The 17,449-nt window shown below is 45.5% G+C and overlaps 1 protein-coding gene across 4 annotated transcripts in view; it reads left to right on the top strand.

Moving 5' to 3' along the window:
* LOC119442196 (sodium/potassium/calcium exchanger 5) overlaps nucleotides 1-13,259 on the top strand; it is a 70,683-nt gene extending 57,424 nt beyond the window's left edge. For all 4 annotated transcript variants that reach the window (XM_049661957.1, XM_049661959.1, XM_037706974.2 and 1 more), the window contains 4 exons: nucleotides 4,776-5,100; nucleotides 6,404-6,649; nucleotides 7,135-7,236; nucleotides 7,992-13,259. In XM_049661957.1, coding sequence (XP_049517914.1) covers nucleotides 4,776-5,100; nucleotides 6,404-6,649; nucleotides 7,135-7,236; nucleotides 7,992-8,311 — 993 coding nt within the window. In that variant the 3' untranslated portion in view covers nucleotides 8,312-13,259. The remainder of the gene's footprint in view (nucleotides 1-4,775; nucleotides 5,101-6,403; nucleotides 6,650-7,134; nucleotides 7,237-7,991) is intronic.
* The last annotated feature ends 4,190 nt before the right edge of the window (nucleotides 13,260-17,449 follow it).

Raw genomic sequence — 17,449 nt, 5'->3', positions numbered from 1 at the left:
CTATGTGCAGGGCTACAAACGAAAGCGTTAAGGGCCCCGTGTCGCAGAAAATCCGGCGTCGGCGCCGGTATCTGCGGCTGAGAAAATAATCCCGAGAGACCCCGACCACATAGGCACTCCGCGTGGCACAGAGTTGTTAGTGAACTAATTGAATTTCTCAAAGTAAAATACGTCAGAAAAATCGTAAAGTATGACTTAACCACAACGTACAGACATGATAGCGTCGGACTGTAATTTGAATGTACGAGAAAACATAATTCTGTTACGAGGAAACTCAAACACAAACCCATTTTCCAGCATTTCTGCCATACAACAGCGGCGCGCCCGGGTAGAGAACTTGCAAAAACACCATCCGGATGACGCTCGCCTCCTCGGCAGGTTAGGGAGGCTCCCTAAGGCAGGTCAAGCTGGGACTTAGCCTATCTAATGAATTTTGGACACGCACGAGCCTCGCAGCAACGGCAAACAATAAAATAATAATAAAAAATGGTCCTAGGGCCTTCACATTTTGATATAGGACGGCTTATATTGCCCCTGTAAAATGTCTTCCCAGCAATGCATTTGTGTTTAAAAATGAAGCTGACTTTAAGGGGATCAGTTTAAGCTTGGTCTTTGTAAGCTGGCTTTCCCATGTTGCGTGTTGCAGTGAAGCGTACTCATAGAGAAAAATGCGATGCGAACAGGGCCCGATAACGCTATCGCACCCACTCTTAAAGGCCAATCATAAGCGTCCTCTAATTTTTTTTAGGTGCACCGGCCTGTATGACCGCCTTGTGACTAACTCAACAATGAACGCTTGACTGTGTAACTGTGCAGGGTGTGAAGAGTAGAGTGGCAGGCTCGAAATAGCGCTGCCGCTTGTTACTCGACCAGTAGCAAAATTGGGCGCAGGCGTCCCACATGAACTTCTCTCTTCCTCCTCCTCTTTCAATCCCCTTTCCCCTCTTCCCCAGCGCAGCGAAGCCTACCAGGCTCAGCCTGGGTATCATTCCTGCCTTTCTCTTAGGACTTTATCTTGTCGTATTAACCAAAACGGCATATAGATGAGCGGCGACGGCATTCTCACCCTGCTCGGTATCGGGTTCGGTTACTGACCTTTGTGAGCATGTTGCGATAGGAGTTGCGTAAACGTTGCATAAACATTCTTGTTTTGAGATTTTCGTGCATGATAAGCTGCTTCAGTGTATAGGATAAAATCCGGCGCCCCTCCACACGTAAGCTGTCTTTGCACGCGTATGACGGAACGTAACTGACTGTTTAACCAGTGGCGCTGTTGAATGGGATTGGTATACACATGTAGTCTCCCGACTGGCATGATACAGCAGGTCCGACAATCACAGTAACGTTGTTCCCTTTAATTAGGCTAGGCCATCATGATTGTGAATACTGAGAACGGGATGCTGTTTGGAAACTCTGAGTTAACAAATGCTAAATTGCGTTGAGACAGAATTTGGGAACCGCGTTATATACGTGTTACAGAGCGAATGTATTTTTTTCTTATCTGTACAAGAGTCGTGGTTTGTCGTGTTCGTATAAAATGACATGTTATAAGCGACCAAACGATCTCATGTTCTCAATGAAGGTTTTAGTATTGACCTGTGAGTCAAACCATAAAACACTAACGTCTCCTCTATTCTCATTAGGCAAATCCTTAAAGGAACAAAAAAAAAAAACGGGCAAGATTGCACTCGGTCCGTGCAAAGCTTAGGCACAGCAAAACTGTTGATCCTTAAGTCTTACTGGCTGGTACAGCTAGGTATTAACTTGGTTGCTGCTAGGTCTTAACTTGGTTTAACTTAACTACGCATGTAGGGAAGGTATTCTCGAGCGATCATTTTCGGAGGTACCTTCCCTGTCGCGACATTTCACGTGACTAGCGCTGGACGCGTCGGCACCTACGAGCGACAGCGTACCTGGCATGCCACAAACGCAGGCAGGCTAACCAAGGTTGGTACAGTGCCAAGAACGCTGTTGCTTGCCGGCGCCGAACGCGTTGGAGGCTAGCTGCTCGATATCTATCGAAAGTTGACATGACTAGGCGTAGCCCCTTTTATGGCAAACTCCGAGGCCAAGAGCATGCACACTGGGCAAAAGCTATGCACAGTGTACGGGCGGCGCGCAGCAGACGAAACGCCAGGATGGCGTCACGGCGCATGCGCAGTAGCGTGTAGATGGCGGGTGCTTGGTGGAGCCCGTGTCTGTCGGGCGAAGCGAGCGCGCATCAAAGCCGGCGGTTACTAGGCAACGCGAGGTGACGTCATCGCTACTGCATCGGCGCATGCGCGGCTAGGCAACGCGGGTGGCGTCGGCAGCAGCTCTGCGCGTTGCCTCGTTGGTGCTGCTACAATTTTTTCTCTCTCTATTTCGCTCCCATTTTCTCTTTCCCTCTCCCGAGCATTGCGCGCATTCTCTCCTTCCCTCTCCTTAACGTCCCATGTCAAGGCAACATGTGCATGGCACGGAGAAGAGGCGAGGCACACGCCGCTCCGTGAGGTGGTTGCTAGGCAACGCAGTGACGTCATAGATCGACAAGGTTTTGCGCCAGCAGGCGGCACCATTTACGGTTAACTATAACAGCTTCGCTGTTAAAAAAGGACCGAATTGTGTTATTGCGGCATCCATGTTGCTTCGCTTTTTTGGCGTATGAATTCTCTCGCGTTGCACTTTTTCGCCTGTCACGTAGTTGCTTGCTAGCCCTATAAAACCTTCATCTGCAAAAAAAAAAGAGAGACTTTCAGAACAGCTTTGATGCGCACCAGCAAAAAAAAAAAAAAAAAAAAAAGCATCTGCGTAGGCACACCTGACACGCAGTAAGAGCATGTTGCATTTCCGGGTACGAACATCACTGTGTGCCATAACATATTTGCGCTATGCGCAGTTGCACTATGCAGGAAAGACAAGTACCCGTGTGATGGCTTACGGCTGCCCTTTAATTCATAGCGCTGGCGTCTGGGTCATCTATTCTGTTTAACGCGAAAGCGTTAAGGGCCCCGTGTCGCAGAAAATCCGGCTTCGGCGTCGGCGTTAAGCATCGGCGTCTTGCGGAAATAATCATGCCGAAATATATCATCCCGAATCACCCCGACTACACAGGCCCTCCGCGTGGCGCAAGGCGTTAGTGAAAAAACATTGAATTTCTCAAAATAAATCCGTCAGAAAAATCGTTAAGTACGACTTGACCACAACCTACAGGCGTGATAGCGTCGGATTGTAATTTGATTATATGAGAAAGAAGCCTGATAAGCAGCCAGGGACATTTGAATGCTATCACGTTCAACTCTTAAAGACGAAGCTTAAGCGGACGTCCTCCAATTCTGATGGTATATTTCGCTGTACTTTGGTTCTAGGCAACATTAAGGGGAATGTTGAAAACCAAGCCTTTCTAAATTTTGGACACGCGTCTGCCTCACGGCAACAGCAAACAATTAATGAAAGGATAAAAAAGAGCATAGGGCTTTCACATTTTGATATAAGACGGCTCAAATTGTTCCTGTAAAAATGTCTTCCCAGCAGTGCGTTTGTGTTTAAAAGTAAAGCCGACTTTAAGGGGATCAGTGTAAGCTTGGTCTTTGTAAGCTGGCTTTCTCACGTTGTCTGTTGCAGTGAAGCCTACTCATAAAGAAAAATGTGATGCGAACGGAGCCCGATAACGCTATCGCGTTCCACTCTTAAATGCGAAGCTTAAGCGTCCTCCATTTTTTCCCCTTGTATTCGCTCTGAAATATACTTGTCACATATGGCCCAGAAATCATTAATTCATTATACCGCCCTTATTTGCACAAATAACATACTGAGGCCGCAAGGAATGGTCCACAGCGCCCTCTGTAACTTAGCTTGTGCAGGGAAGCGATCGCACACCTTATTTGCGAGTGTCCTTGTTTCTAACCAGCAAGGAGCACCGCTCTCCACGTTAGACCAGCTGGATAAACGCCCATTCTCAGAAACCAAAATTGTGCGACACAAACTTACACGGATATCGGCGTGGGCGACTATAGAGAGAGATAATAAACTTTATGCAAAAGAGCACACGAGCGTAAGTAGCTCCTCCACTGTGCAGTGGGGGGTCCCCTCAGTCCAGGAGTCCAGGAGTCCAGCGGCCTTGGCTGTCTTTCTCGCTCGGTTGACCAGGTTGAGCTGGTCCGTCGAGTCGGACCTCGACCTCGCTGCCTCCCATTGCCTTGTGGTGAGGTGTGTTATGGGTGTGAGCTGTGGTATGTTGCTGCGTAAAGCTACCGGTTTGTGATTGCGGCAAATTGTGACTGGATGACATAGAGCACTGCGTAATGGTGTGTGTGTAGCTGACATTCACACTGGGCCGGTATTTTGTAGTGATGCCTTTCCGATACTAACGCCTTTTCGCGCTTGGTCAGTGGCCAGAGCGACGGTCCGCTCCCGTTATCAACGGATCAGCCGGCCGTGAGCGGTGGATGATAAGACTAGCATAGAATAAAGCATAAGGCATCGCTACAAGATACCGGCCCTGTATGCGACAAGGTGGTGACTTGACAAACTGCCGTGACAGTGCCTACTCAGAGAGTCCCATATTGTTCATTCTTCCCTTTCTACTTCCCTCCTTTCTTTCTTCTTTTCTCTAATATTTCGTACTCTCTTTCACCACACCCCAGTACAGGGTAGCCAACCGGAAATAACCTCTGGTTAGCCTCCCTGTCTTGTGTTTACATTAATCTCTCTCTCCTGGCTGAAGAAAGGCTTATCTTATATCCGGTGCGCCTCGCTGTCTGATCGTACACTGTCTCCGTTGCCCATGACCGCAGGTGGACGAGTTTGTGACGTACATCAAGTCCGACAAGCCCGCAGAACGAGCAGGAAAAAGCAAAGCCGCAGCTTCACCGGCCGTAGCCGCCAGCGCTCCTGCAGTGGGCGAGGTCGCGGCACCCCTTCTGTCCTCCACCAACCACATTTCGCAGTCTCCGCTCGAGTCTACTGCTGTTGTCTCGGTTGTCATCCCGAGAAGCGGTAGCCAGACAAAAGTCGGGGTAGCCACCGAGAAAGGCTACGACGACGACGTTAGTGGCGGGACGCATCCGTTGATGGGGCCGGACCGTCACGCACAAGCCGTCGCGGTTGAGGTCAACGGCGGTAAGATGGGAACTCGTTTCCGTTCTTCCTCGTACATCCTTCCGCAGACTTGTGTAGCCGTATATTATTTTCGAGCGGAATCGGGCGAGAGTAATAAATGTGTTGCACTCTTAGTTGTAGGCTATGCGGGGTTGATGATGCGCATCATTCATTAAAATTAAATTGTGGGGTTTAACGTCCCGAAACTACACATTGGGTTACGAGGTACGCTGTAGTAGGGGGGGGGGGGGGAGGTGGCATAATTTTGATCACCTGGGGTTCTTTGACGCGCCCCTAAAACTAAATATGCGAGCGTTGTTTTCATTCCGCCCCCGCTGGGATCGAACCCCCGACTTCGTGCTCACTTGCGCAACGCCATAGCCTCTGAGCTACCACGGCGTGATGACGTACATCACTGCCTGGCCAGTCTGCTATAATTTAACGCACTACGTTACGCCTGTGGTTGAAAGGATGTTCCACATCCATCGGCGTGACCATGGGCGGCGCTGGCAAACACTCCCGGGGCTAATCATGTGCACATACGCAAATACCCAAGAAAGTGGATGGAAGGAAGCCAGCCGAGGTTGTCCTTACAGTTACATTTATTTACCTGTTCCTCGTTACTTCTACTTACTTTTTAATTAAATGGAAGGTAATTTCACCTACGCTTTTCCTGGATTCATCGACTTAATATATATATATATATATATATATATATATATATATATGGCTGTAATTAAAAATCTAGCCCCTCGGATTGCTTATTCTACTCGCTCATCGCCAGGAAGTCATTAATTTGTTCACGTAACTCGGTAGAAATTCGTGGTGAAATTCAGCGCTGGATTCATGCAATTGTCGTGCTTTCCTCTTATTTTCGCTGATCGGGAAACTGGGTTACATGGATGACATTAAGATAGACCGTTTCGGGTGCGCGAAAGACGTTCATCGTTTGCAGGTATTTAAATGTATGATTAGAAGGAGAACATCTGTGGCTACGGGACGTGTAGTTGATAGCCCAAAAGAAAATAAAGGACATCAGACAAGGCAGATAGTTCAGTTCAAGTACTTCTACGTATGATTAGGTTTACAAAATTGGTAGAAGAAGCCTAGGCGGACTGTGCACGACAGCTGACATTTTACCTTCATGCATTTAAACTTTTTTTTTTCAGATTAGGCTATGGTTAGCTGCGGGATAGGGTGGAGACAACGCGGTGAACCTGACTTCGTCGAATCCGTTCATTGAAAGCCCCCACGTGGCCGCTTCGTGAGGGCTTCAAAACTTGCAACTGTATTCCTACTCTTCCTTTTTTTTTGCCTACCACAGAGGTCGAAGTGGGTTTCGCGAGGCCCTCAGCCCCTTCGGATGCCGGATCGGGCACCGACAAGTCCGGCCGCCGGGGATGCCCGTCTCGCACCTGGTGGTTGGTCATGCTGCCGGCGTCGCTGATGCTTCGGGTCACGGTGCCGGACTGTCGGCGCTGGCCGCGCCTATTCCCGCTCACCTTCATCATGGCCGTCGTCTGGATAGGCCTACTGTCCTACCTGTGCGCCTGGATGGTCACCGTCATTGGTACGCTGAAACCCGCTCAGGAGTAATGTGACCGCACGTCCCAGCTCAGGCGGGACACGTGGTCCGCCCGTTATCGACCTTCGTCTTCCTGTACTGCTGCCCCATTGGCGCCGGATTTTGTCTCGCTTTCGACAGTGCAGTCGAACTTCGTTATAACGAACGAAGTTACGCATCCGACACGAAAGCACTTTAGTTATATTCGATATGCGTTATAAGCGTACCCACTGAAATCGGGGAAATTTAAATTTCTCAATTTTAATTTTTTTTCATTACGTATCTGGTAATTCGTTACGTCTGTGTTTTTAAATATCCAAGTTTTTGTGAATGAAAATAAAGTAAAATATTAGGTGAAATAACGGGAAGGGGTTCTATCATTTATTAACTTTTTACTTTGTTTTCATTAATAACCTTACCTCAATTAGTGAATGCATTGTGCGTGAATAAAAATGCAAATATGAAGTTTTTTTGTTTCTGTTTTGACGCAGGTTATACCCTGAACATACCAGATTCGGTTTCCGGCATCACCATTCTTGCCGCTGGAATCAGCGTACCTGAAATCATCACCACTGTCCTCATAGTGAAAATGGGTGAGCCTAACGTCGTTTGTCTGTCCTGGGAATTTTATTGAAGAGGCACTTACGGGGAAAGTTAATCTCTTTTTCTTTGTAATCTAATGCACACGTAAAGCAAAAATGTACCCTTTGGCCACCCACTCAAGAGATTTAAAGAAAAGGAAGAGGAAAATACTAGTGACGGTTGGCAGCATATTTTTGATTCAGGCAATACTATGTTTTCACAACTAAAAAATCTAGACGTTTTAGAAGAATTGACTTGATTTTGCAATATTGTAACTCCACAGCACCAAAGACAACAAAAGGATGTGGCCATTCTGTAAAGCATACAATGAGCTTCTAAAGCAAGAAAAATGATATATTCTAGAAATTACGTACAACTGTATCGTGAGTAAGAATTTTGTAACATTCACCTAAACTATGTTAGATTACTTCTAGTAAACTGTAAATTATTAAAAGTTCTTTATTTTCTCAACTTTAACAGTATAATAAAATGAAGGGTAGATACACAGTGACGGCCGCTAGGTATAACTTGAACCTCAAGGAACGATAAATATCGGCCTATACATTTCAGTACTAGTGCCAGTGTGGACCAATAGTTTGAAATTTATCGTAAAAGTATGCCCTGTGACTTGATTATTTTATTGACAGAGTACTCTGTTGATACAGCAAGTCATAAACGTAGACTCGACACAGTTCTGCATGTCAGTGTAACGCATACATCATATGAGTGTACGTGTTGTCAGTTAGCAAGATATAATTATTCGCAGGTTTCGGCAATATGGCATTCAGCAACCTGATAGGAAGCAACATTTTCGACATCCTGTTCTGCTTGGGGCTTCCCTGGTTCGTGAAGACCTTGTCCAACTCCGGAGGCCGGCTGCACATCAACAGCGGCGCTCTCACTTACACAACGCTCACACTGCTGGGCACAACAGTGCTCATGCTAGTCACACTGTGTGTCGCCAGGTGGCGCCTCAACTGGCGCGTGGGCGTCGTCTGTCTTGGACTGTACGTCGCCTTTCTGACGCTGGCGTGCTGCTACGAACTCAACTACTTCGGACCTTTCAACCCGCCCACGTGCAGATAATAACGCGGAGATCTCAGTGCGGACAGGCGCATCACGTGCACAGTGCTGGTTGAACTTCACATAGCAACGAACCGGACTCGTTGGTGCATCGTGTACCGTTTCATTCGTCCATGCGTTTCTTTCACAGCGCCTACCTCGTGTGGACAAGGTTACGCGTATAACTTCCCACTGTAGGGGGCCACGATAATTATGGCTGGCTCCTTTGAGCTGTGTTCAGTCCACATGGAGAGTTTATGGTGCTACGTGACTTCAATCGCTTCAGCACGGCCGCTCGTGGGTTTAGGATTCGCTCCTCAAAGACCTGCGACGAGTGTCATGCCAGTTTGGTGCGGGACGCCGATGACGTTTAAGATGACGTACAAATGTGCGGGCACAATTACTCTGTACCGGTGCTAACTATACTCGCTGGAAGGTGCATATTTGTGACCAGCGGACAATTTACGTGTGTTTGTGCGCAAATACCATTAACAAACGCCCGGGGAAGCGTACGTTTGACATTTACTTTGTTATATCCCATAATTCGTTGTATCCAAAGCGTGACGTGAACGAACTGGGATTAGGGCATTGTTACGGGGGCTCATTCACAGCTTGTGCCAGTGTCTCCGTCGTGATCCAGTGTCACTCGGTGCATACACCGCAGTGCCTCTGCTGTAAAGACAAATTTTGGGGTTGTATGTGCCAAAACCATGATCTGATTATGAGGTACGCCGTAGTGGGGTACTCCGGAATAGTTTTGACCTCTCTAGATTCTTTAACGTGCACCTAAAGCATGGCGCAAGAGTACATTTGTATTCCGCCCCCCCTTCAGAATGCAGCCGCCACGACCAGGATGGTACTCGCGACCTGTGTCTCTGCCTTGAGCGTGCAACAGTGCGAAGGCTTATGTTTGTTTTTTATGGGATCGGCGAGGGTATGTATGATATGGTAAACACCCGTGTCCTCGTGAGGCTTATAGCGCGTGAAAAGACAAGGACGAAGGAAAAAGATGTAAGCGAAAAAGTTGTATATATGTGTGGGTCCTTTTCTCGTAATAAATGTTGTTGCAAGTTAGCGCCTGTGTGAGTCATCTCTTCCTTCGTCCTTGTCTTTTCACGCGCTATAAGCCTCACGATGTCATACCAACAAGCCCAAATCGCTGCATTACAGCAGCCATGGCCGAATTTGCAAATATCTTCGTTCGTAAGAACCCCTTTCATTGGCCAACCGCCTTCACTAAATGTGTCTTCACGATCACGACTTGGCTGATGCCTCTTTTTACGAACTCCGGTGGTGTACGAATTGCTTTCTGCATACGGGCATTGATAATGAACCATTATCTGGTAATGTTGTATGTAGGACTTTTATCGTTTATGCTGGTGTGAAGTATGAACGGAACTACTTGTTTTTCAACTCCTGTTTCGAACTCGCCGTTTTTTTCATTTCGTATACAAATTGATTTATACCGTTGGCTGAAGAGAACTCTCCTGGAAATTGACTTGTCGGCAAAGTAGTAGTTTCCAAGCTACACGTTAACAGTTCCTATGCTTTGTACCTGCAGACCAGTGCTGACTTAAAAACATCGATTTACTCATGGTTTGCACTTGATGACCAAGTCGGTGGGTTTGCATTTGGCTCAAGTTGCGAATTTTGTCCTGCGATACTATCGTCACGATGGAAAATATATAGCTTTGAGTTCCTGTTACAAATAACGTGTTGCGCTTAAAAAGCAGATTTAACATTTGGAGTCTGAGATATCGAAAATTTTCGGCCAGAGCTTTCGTTCCCGTGGCCTGTATAGCCATTTGAGAACTGCATGGTACTTAAGAACCAAAATGTAGTAAAGTATACTGATATAGTATTGTTGGGCGAAGGTCGATTTTAAACCACCAAACAAAGCACCGTACTGCCTGTTATTATACACTTTGGTAATTTTGTGCATACCCTTATGTTCATTGCAGTCAGGATGAACCGCATATGAGGAGTAGGATTACTTAGATTGCATTCGAGTTCGCGATTGAAGAGGGACTCTTGGCTCTCGTATTCTTTTCACTGCCATGATAAGCTTTGTTAGCAATATTTGTCAGATCGATTTAAGTAGGTGACGTTCATTTGTATACTCTTAATTGTCTCTTATGAAATGTAGGTTTCGGGCTGACCATAATCCAACTAGAATTCACGAAGGAGTTCCTTTTTTCTGTTCTATTTGCTTTCGATACATGTTCAATGACAAGACCTTGACTGTAAGATGCGTTGTATTAACTCGTGGCTATCAAAATGAAGTCGGTCGTAGCACTTTCAAACGTACAGAATGTGTTAAAGGTTGAAACAATAATAACGACGATGATAACACCAGTAGCAGCCTAAGTAAGAACAGAAAGCTTAAGGTGGTGTTCCAGATTAAGGTGGTGTTCTTTTTCCCTTCATTGAATTCCAAAGTACGACAACGATATTCTGTTCTTCGTTAGTGTTCGCGCGTAAAACGAGTGCCAGTGCAACTAATAAAGCATGGTCCAGTATGATGGAACGATTCTATTACAGTGCTGATCTTTTTTTGCGCTTCGTAAGTGGTCCGTGCGGCGCTCCGCCCATGTTATCACCAGTGTCAGCCGGTCGTGAGTGGTGGGTGATCAGAAAGTTATAGAATCAAGCAAATGGGACTCGCTACATTAAACCGGCCATGGTTGCCGCGGATGGTGCGCTATGGGCAATGACAGCTGGAACGGCGTGCTAGAAATTGCGCTTGACAAACTGAGTGTATGCGAAGACAACAGCAACAACAAATTTAAGCAGACTCAACTCCAGTTGACATCTGCGTAATGCGAAACATTCACAATTGGATCGAGAATGGTTCTTACAAGTCTAACTATTATGCAGCAAATTGCTACTGCTTTTGGAACGTGGAGCGCATGATGTTAGTTGATGCGAATTCAGTGACCCAAGTTTGCGTCAAAGAGGATCATTGAAAGAGAGAGAAAAAGATATAAATGAAAAACAGGGAGGTTAACCAGGACTGAGGCCGGTTGGCTACTTAACACTGGGGAAGGAAAAAGGGGAGGGAAAGGTTAGGAGAACAAGATAAAGTCTACTGTGGACATCGACGACGTGGTAACTGTTTTTCGCTCTATTACTGACGGTCACTCCATCCGGTAGTTTTCAAAAAAGTCGCAGGAGCGCTTTTGTAGGCTTTTGTAGCTACCATATTCAAGGCCATGGTCCCAAGATCTTGTTCAAGAGGGATCGTTTTTTATCCAGCTGATTTATAGCTGTGAACAGGTCATGTCTTTCGTTTTCAAATGATGGGCAGTAGCACTGTAGGTGTTCTATGGTCTCCTCGACACCGCAGGCATTGCACTCGACGCTATCAGCCATTCCAGTCAAACACGTGTATGATTTGGTGAATGCAACGCCCTTCGGGATCAGTCCATATTTTAGACTGCACTATCTTTGGGATCGGCCCACATTATTAGACCGCATTATTTTCGGGACCGGCCCATGAAAACGGCCAGATAGGATAGTCGCCAGATGGTCGTTACAGAAAACTAGGTTGAACTCACGAATGAACGCTTGGCATTAAAACAGTAGCCCGAAGTGATACCCTGCATTCAGAATTTCTCATAACCCTGCGAAGGTCGGCAGCGTGGCGGCCACAGTCACACTTCTTACACGCGACATGCGAAGAGACAGCGGATGATGGACACGTCAACTCAGCCTTGAGGCATCTGCGTCCAACGGCAGCTGGAGCAACTTTCATAGCCAATACAATTCCACATGTTGGTTGGTTTGACGGTTATTGTATTTCCTAATGGATAATATTTGGGCACACTTTTTTTTAAATAAGAAAGTTCTCATACTTTCGTAGTATAGTATTTGTCTTCAATGCCGCCAACAGCCTAATTTGATGATCGCCCTCGACTCCGACAATATAGTCGTTGCTTGTATAGGATTCCAGAGAGGTTTATTTTGGAGCTTCTGCTCGTTATAATTTTTATCAGCGATCTCGTGCGTGGTTCGCGTAGCTCCCACATGAACTCCGCTATTCAAAATTTGATCGTTGGGATAGGTAGCGTCGAGGACGGGCCCCAAAGTACTCGTTTGATGTAGCCAGCCATTGTTGATAATTAGAAAGTTAATTACCGTAACTTCGCTAATTACGCACGTAAGTGCGGAAATTGCTCTGTATCTAGAGGCCGCCAATCCGTACACTCGAATGGTAAACATAACGCGACCAAGATTTATATTTTTTGTCATTTTAAAAATTTGGTGCAGCTAAAAAAAAAAAAACCCTGTATACAACAACAGGTCCCGCTCGTCGAAAGCATCTCCTCCTCACATCCTCTCATCGCGAGCGCCTTCGTCCGTTCACTTAGCAGCGCCAACACCACTCGTATTACTCACTCACGCTATCGTAAAGTGCATTTTTAACACGTTTTCCTCTAAGTACCCGTGAACGTGCTCATCGCTGTCGCTCGGCAAAACGCGTGACAGCTATAGCCTTCACCTTGAATGACGCCATATTTTCTGTGCATCACGTATAGAATGCCTGCGCGCAAATGATATACGGAGTGAAACAGGAGGAAGTGCGACCTGAGGTTTGGCGGGACTGCTTTAAATCATTGTCAGATTCGAGTTTAACGGGGGGTGGGGAGAACACGGTGCACTAAGAAATGCGCTCCGCGCCAGGCTCGACAAACTGGACAACCATCACACTACGGAAATTATTGGACCTCGGTCCCAGCCGACGTCTGGCCGCGTTGCTATTAAAACACTCGGATAATAGAGTAAGATGATCCCGGGGGCTTGACTTTTTTAAATACAAACATACGAAGAAAACAGACAGTGAAGCCACAGAGGGCATAGGGGACATTAAGTGTGTGTTATTTTATTAAAACCATCGTGACTGTATCAAGGAGTGCAGTCGTGTCAGGTGCCCTTTTTCGTGCTTTTGCGGATGTATTCTATTCCTATCTTCTCTTCTATTCTCCTCATCTTTTCTACCCCCTCCTCCCTCCACACACACACCTTTCCCACTTTCAGAGTAGTCAATGAGGCAGTTATAATAGGATACATAGGGTAAACGGACATTGCGCGGACACCGCTAAACCCGATAAACGTTTCTTTCAAAACTCTACTTTGTTGATCTCGTGGTAGAAGTCTGAATACTAGACGAGAAAATTACGGCCACACTTCTAGTTCTTCTTCTATTTCTGCTTCAACCAAAGCGCCGGTACGTGAGTGTGACGTCACAGATTCCAAAGCGTTCCCTCTCACTTGAGCCGTTGTGGCGCCGTACAAGTTCTCGAAACTTGCTAAGTTCAGTCTATGGCTTTATTGGAATATATTGTGTTCCGTCTTAACCGATAAAGACTTAACTTTTATACTTACTAATAAAGCCGTGAAAATACATGACGTCACAGCAAGCTCAAGCGGGAACTTCAAATCGGCGTTACGACCTGTTCTCTGTTTTTGCTTCCTTTCTGGATTATCGAGCCCCCTTTGACAGTGAGAGTGTATTTTCAGGTATTGTAGAGTGATAATTTACTAATACAGTCTAACCAAAGTTTCCGCTTTAGCGTCCCTTCAAATTTTGCCATTGCGTGGAAACGGCGCTCGACCAATACAGCGCAGAGCGCGGTAGAGACCAGCAGATGCGCTTTGTGTTCAGGCATGTTGGTGAACATGCCGTGTAGATTGATGTCGTCATGTTTTCTCTTGTTGAGCAACTGCGCACGTGAAAAGCGATAATAAACGTAGTATTTGAACAATGATCTTCGAGTTTGCCTATGTTTTTCGCTTCTAACTCGGCCTTATCAGCGGTAAACGAACGGAAGCGGCTGTTTTGTCTTGAGCGCAATTTCGTTTGCAGATTGAACAATGCTATCTTATCGCTACGGGCAGGTGGCCTCTCTCCCAGCTCTTTTTATTTTTACCTTGCGACAATTTTTTTTGGCTAGAAGACATTAGTTACAGGCTAGTAGGCCGCGCTCTATTTTGACTTGTGGAAATTTTACGTGGTCAAGCTATGCAGCTCTGGAGGGAGTGATTGAGCGAGAGAGTGGATGAGGGAGTTGCTGGTGTGCAGGTACGGCTATAGCCGTGCACCGCGATGCCGGTACGGATCTGGAATTACGTTTACTGCAGGCAAGCGTAGCTACGATGAAAGTAAATTTACTGGCAGCTAGCACATCTTTCCTGGCAATGATGCACACGGCAAAGCCTCAGCATTTTGTCACGCGTCTTTCTTTGTCATATTTGTCAATTATAGTATCATTTGCTAACGCACTGCGAGGGAATTTATATACAAAATCCACGCAGAGCAATTGTATTGCGGCCAGCGTTATTTGGCTGATTAGGCTTCAGAATTTCCTATATCGCTCGGTTTAGTGTTCTTAAACGGTATGGTAAGTTACTCTGCTTCAGTAGTATCACTTGTGCAATCGAACCGATAGCAAGTGTACATTTAGTTTCAGGAGGGAGACAGGATACCTATATTTCTGCATTGCGCCGTGCAAAGCTATCTTGATATTTCGTGCTTTCCTATCACTTCGCGTAAAGTAGAGGACATTAGGCTTTAACATCTTGGAAGAACGGTGTGTTTTGTCATACACCGTGCACAATATGTTGAAATATCCGTGATACTTTACGATTGCCGTTAGCTTCAGTGAAAGAGAGAGTTGCGGACAATTTTATGAATACTCGTAGGATTTCTTGGTGGGGTAATTGATGAAACAAAACTATTACAAGGCAGGCGTAAATTGTCCCACCATTTCTTACACAAGTTCTAAAACACATTTCTTAAAAATAGCGTTGTCTTTCCTTTCCCGCACGTGTGTGTCAATTTACGTCTCTTGTAATAGCAATTTTAGGAGTGGTTTTTACGCTGAAGCAGGGGCAGATGACAACCGAGAGGGTTCGGGAATAAGTATTCGTTTCCCCCCGACACCTCACGAAGTATGTGTGATTTGACTCACATTTGCGAATCAGTTTTGTCCTCAGCGTTGTGTGCGTGCGTTGCGTGTGCGTTGTGTGAGTGTATTTGTGCATGCGTGCATGTGCGTGTTATAGTTGCATATATGCAATCTATGAAAACTGAAAAATTCTTTACTACGTCCGTGAAAAACAAATAAACAAAGAAAACCTTATGCATTTTATCCCCCTTAGTCACGGCGTCCACATTTGTGGACGCGTCCTATTTTTGCCATTTCTGGGTAGTGGTAGCAAGGAATAGAGCACAAACTTTAAGCTTAGGGTAAATTGAACATTCTGCTAACCTAAATTACTTCCATTTTACTTCTGATGGATATGTATCGTACAGAATACCGCTTTGGTGAAGGCACTACCGCGTTTTACGTCACGTTTGACGTCGGGTATGTCGGTAGCAACCTCGAAATATTGTTTTACTTTCTTGAAATGCTTGCCGCCAATAAATAACTTGTGCATATAATTTGAGTGGGTGATTCAATCCTTTTTATGAAGAAACAAGCCATGACTGACTTTACAATATTCAAACATTTGGTTAATGTGTATTATGTGACTCATCATAAAATGCAGAGTCATTCTACCACCTTGACTTGCTTTCAGTGGAATTTCAAGCACCCTGGCATAAAATTATGTATGTTTCACACGTGAATCGAAACTCGATCATAATTCGTGACTGAAGGGGTTCTATCATTATTATTATATATTATTATATACTATTATACAATTTCAGTTCAAATGTTCGTACGAAAGTTTTGTGGTCCGACAATAATGCAGCCATCGAACTTAACTTGCCGAGGCTGAAGTCATATTGCAATGTCTAAGAATTTAGGAGGTCAAATTTTGTCACAAATTAGAGTTTGTTGATGAAGATGATTGCAGGCTCCATTAGATACTGCTCCATCGCACACTAAGTGAGCTATATCTTGACTAACAAACATTGATGCACGTTTTGGTTGAGCGTTGAATCATATCAAGATTGACGAAGGGATCAATAAAGGCGAAGATAAAGTGTAACGGGAAAAGTGAAATTTTGATAAGTATGTCTCAGTCTTACTCGTATTTGTATTAAAAAACAATATCGTTCTCACTTGCTTTCAGTGTTCTTTTCCCTACCACGCAGCGCAAGGTCAAGTGACAAAATAGTAATATGAAAATACCATGACCGCATGGGGCTACTGAACATAAATATAGTACGTGAGCGCGGCTGCGGTTCCTGAGTCGCCTAACCTGTCGAATCGCTTTACGCTGCGAAGTTAGCTCTAACGAACACATATCTATATCTTTTTAACTCCTTTTACCTACACCTCTTTTAATCACTCATTAACCTCCTTTACCATTTATGCCTCCCTCGTAGTGTACGATAGCTAGCCGAGCATGTTCAAAGTTTCGCTTTCGCTTTATTTGATTTTCTGTTAAAGAGAAGATTTGATTGCCGAAAATGCGAAGCAAAAGCTAAAATATATGAGCCTGACAGAGGCTTTTCCTCCACACGCCGTCCGGTAAATGGAAATACATAACACAGTGAACGTGAGCAGTTAACACTCCTGCTTTACATTCTTTTTTTCTCGCTCCCTTTCATCTGCTGGATCGATCGGCACCTATGAAAGTTGCTGTACATGGAAAATCGGATTAAACACGACTGAATCGTGGGCCGTATCATTCGCCTCGGTGTTTAGAAACAAAGTAGCCATGATGCCACTTACTCGTTGCTCGTTGACTAGAAACGGTAGAGACCTCTGTTTGGCGCTCTTTCACATTCGGTGAGATGATGCTGTTCATCATTGATGATACGAAGTTGAAGCGGATTCATTATTCTGTTATTGTGTCAATTTAAACGCCTCTTGTAGCAGCAATTTTAGGACGTGGTTTTTACGCTGCAGCATACAACACGGTCCACTATACCAAGGGGACGGTTTTGCATGCCCAAACAATGCGGCGGAAACGGACTTTATGCTCGCTCGTGGTCCTTCCACAGCGTCCCACTGTGGAATATCTGTTTATGACAAAATGTCGTGACACCAGGCTTTTGTTGGCCGATGTTTCATTGATATCAGAAAGAGAGAGGGTTGGTGATGAACAAGCTTCCCAATAACTGGTATACACAGCTGTCGTCTAAGCAAAAGCAGGGCCGTCAGGTATAAGCCAGCAAAACCTTATCGTCCTTTATCAAGGGAAGCTGGA

The sequence above is a fragment of the Dermacentor silvarum genome, chromosome 2 (genome assembly GCF_013339745.2).
Source record: "Dermacentor silvarum isolate Dsil-2018 chromosome 2, BIME_Dsil_1.4, whole genome shotgun sequence".
Taxonomy (NCBI): domain Eukaryota; kingdom Metazoa; phylum Arthropoda; class Arachnida; order Ixodida; family Ixodidae; genus Dermacentor; species Dermacentor silvarum.
Note: the sequence above shows the minus strand (reverse complement) of the source record. Positions and strands in the feature narration are given on the sequence as shown.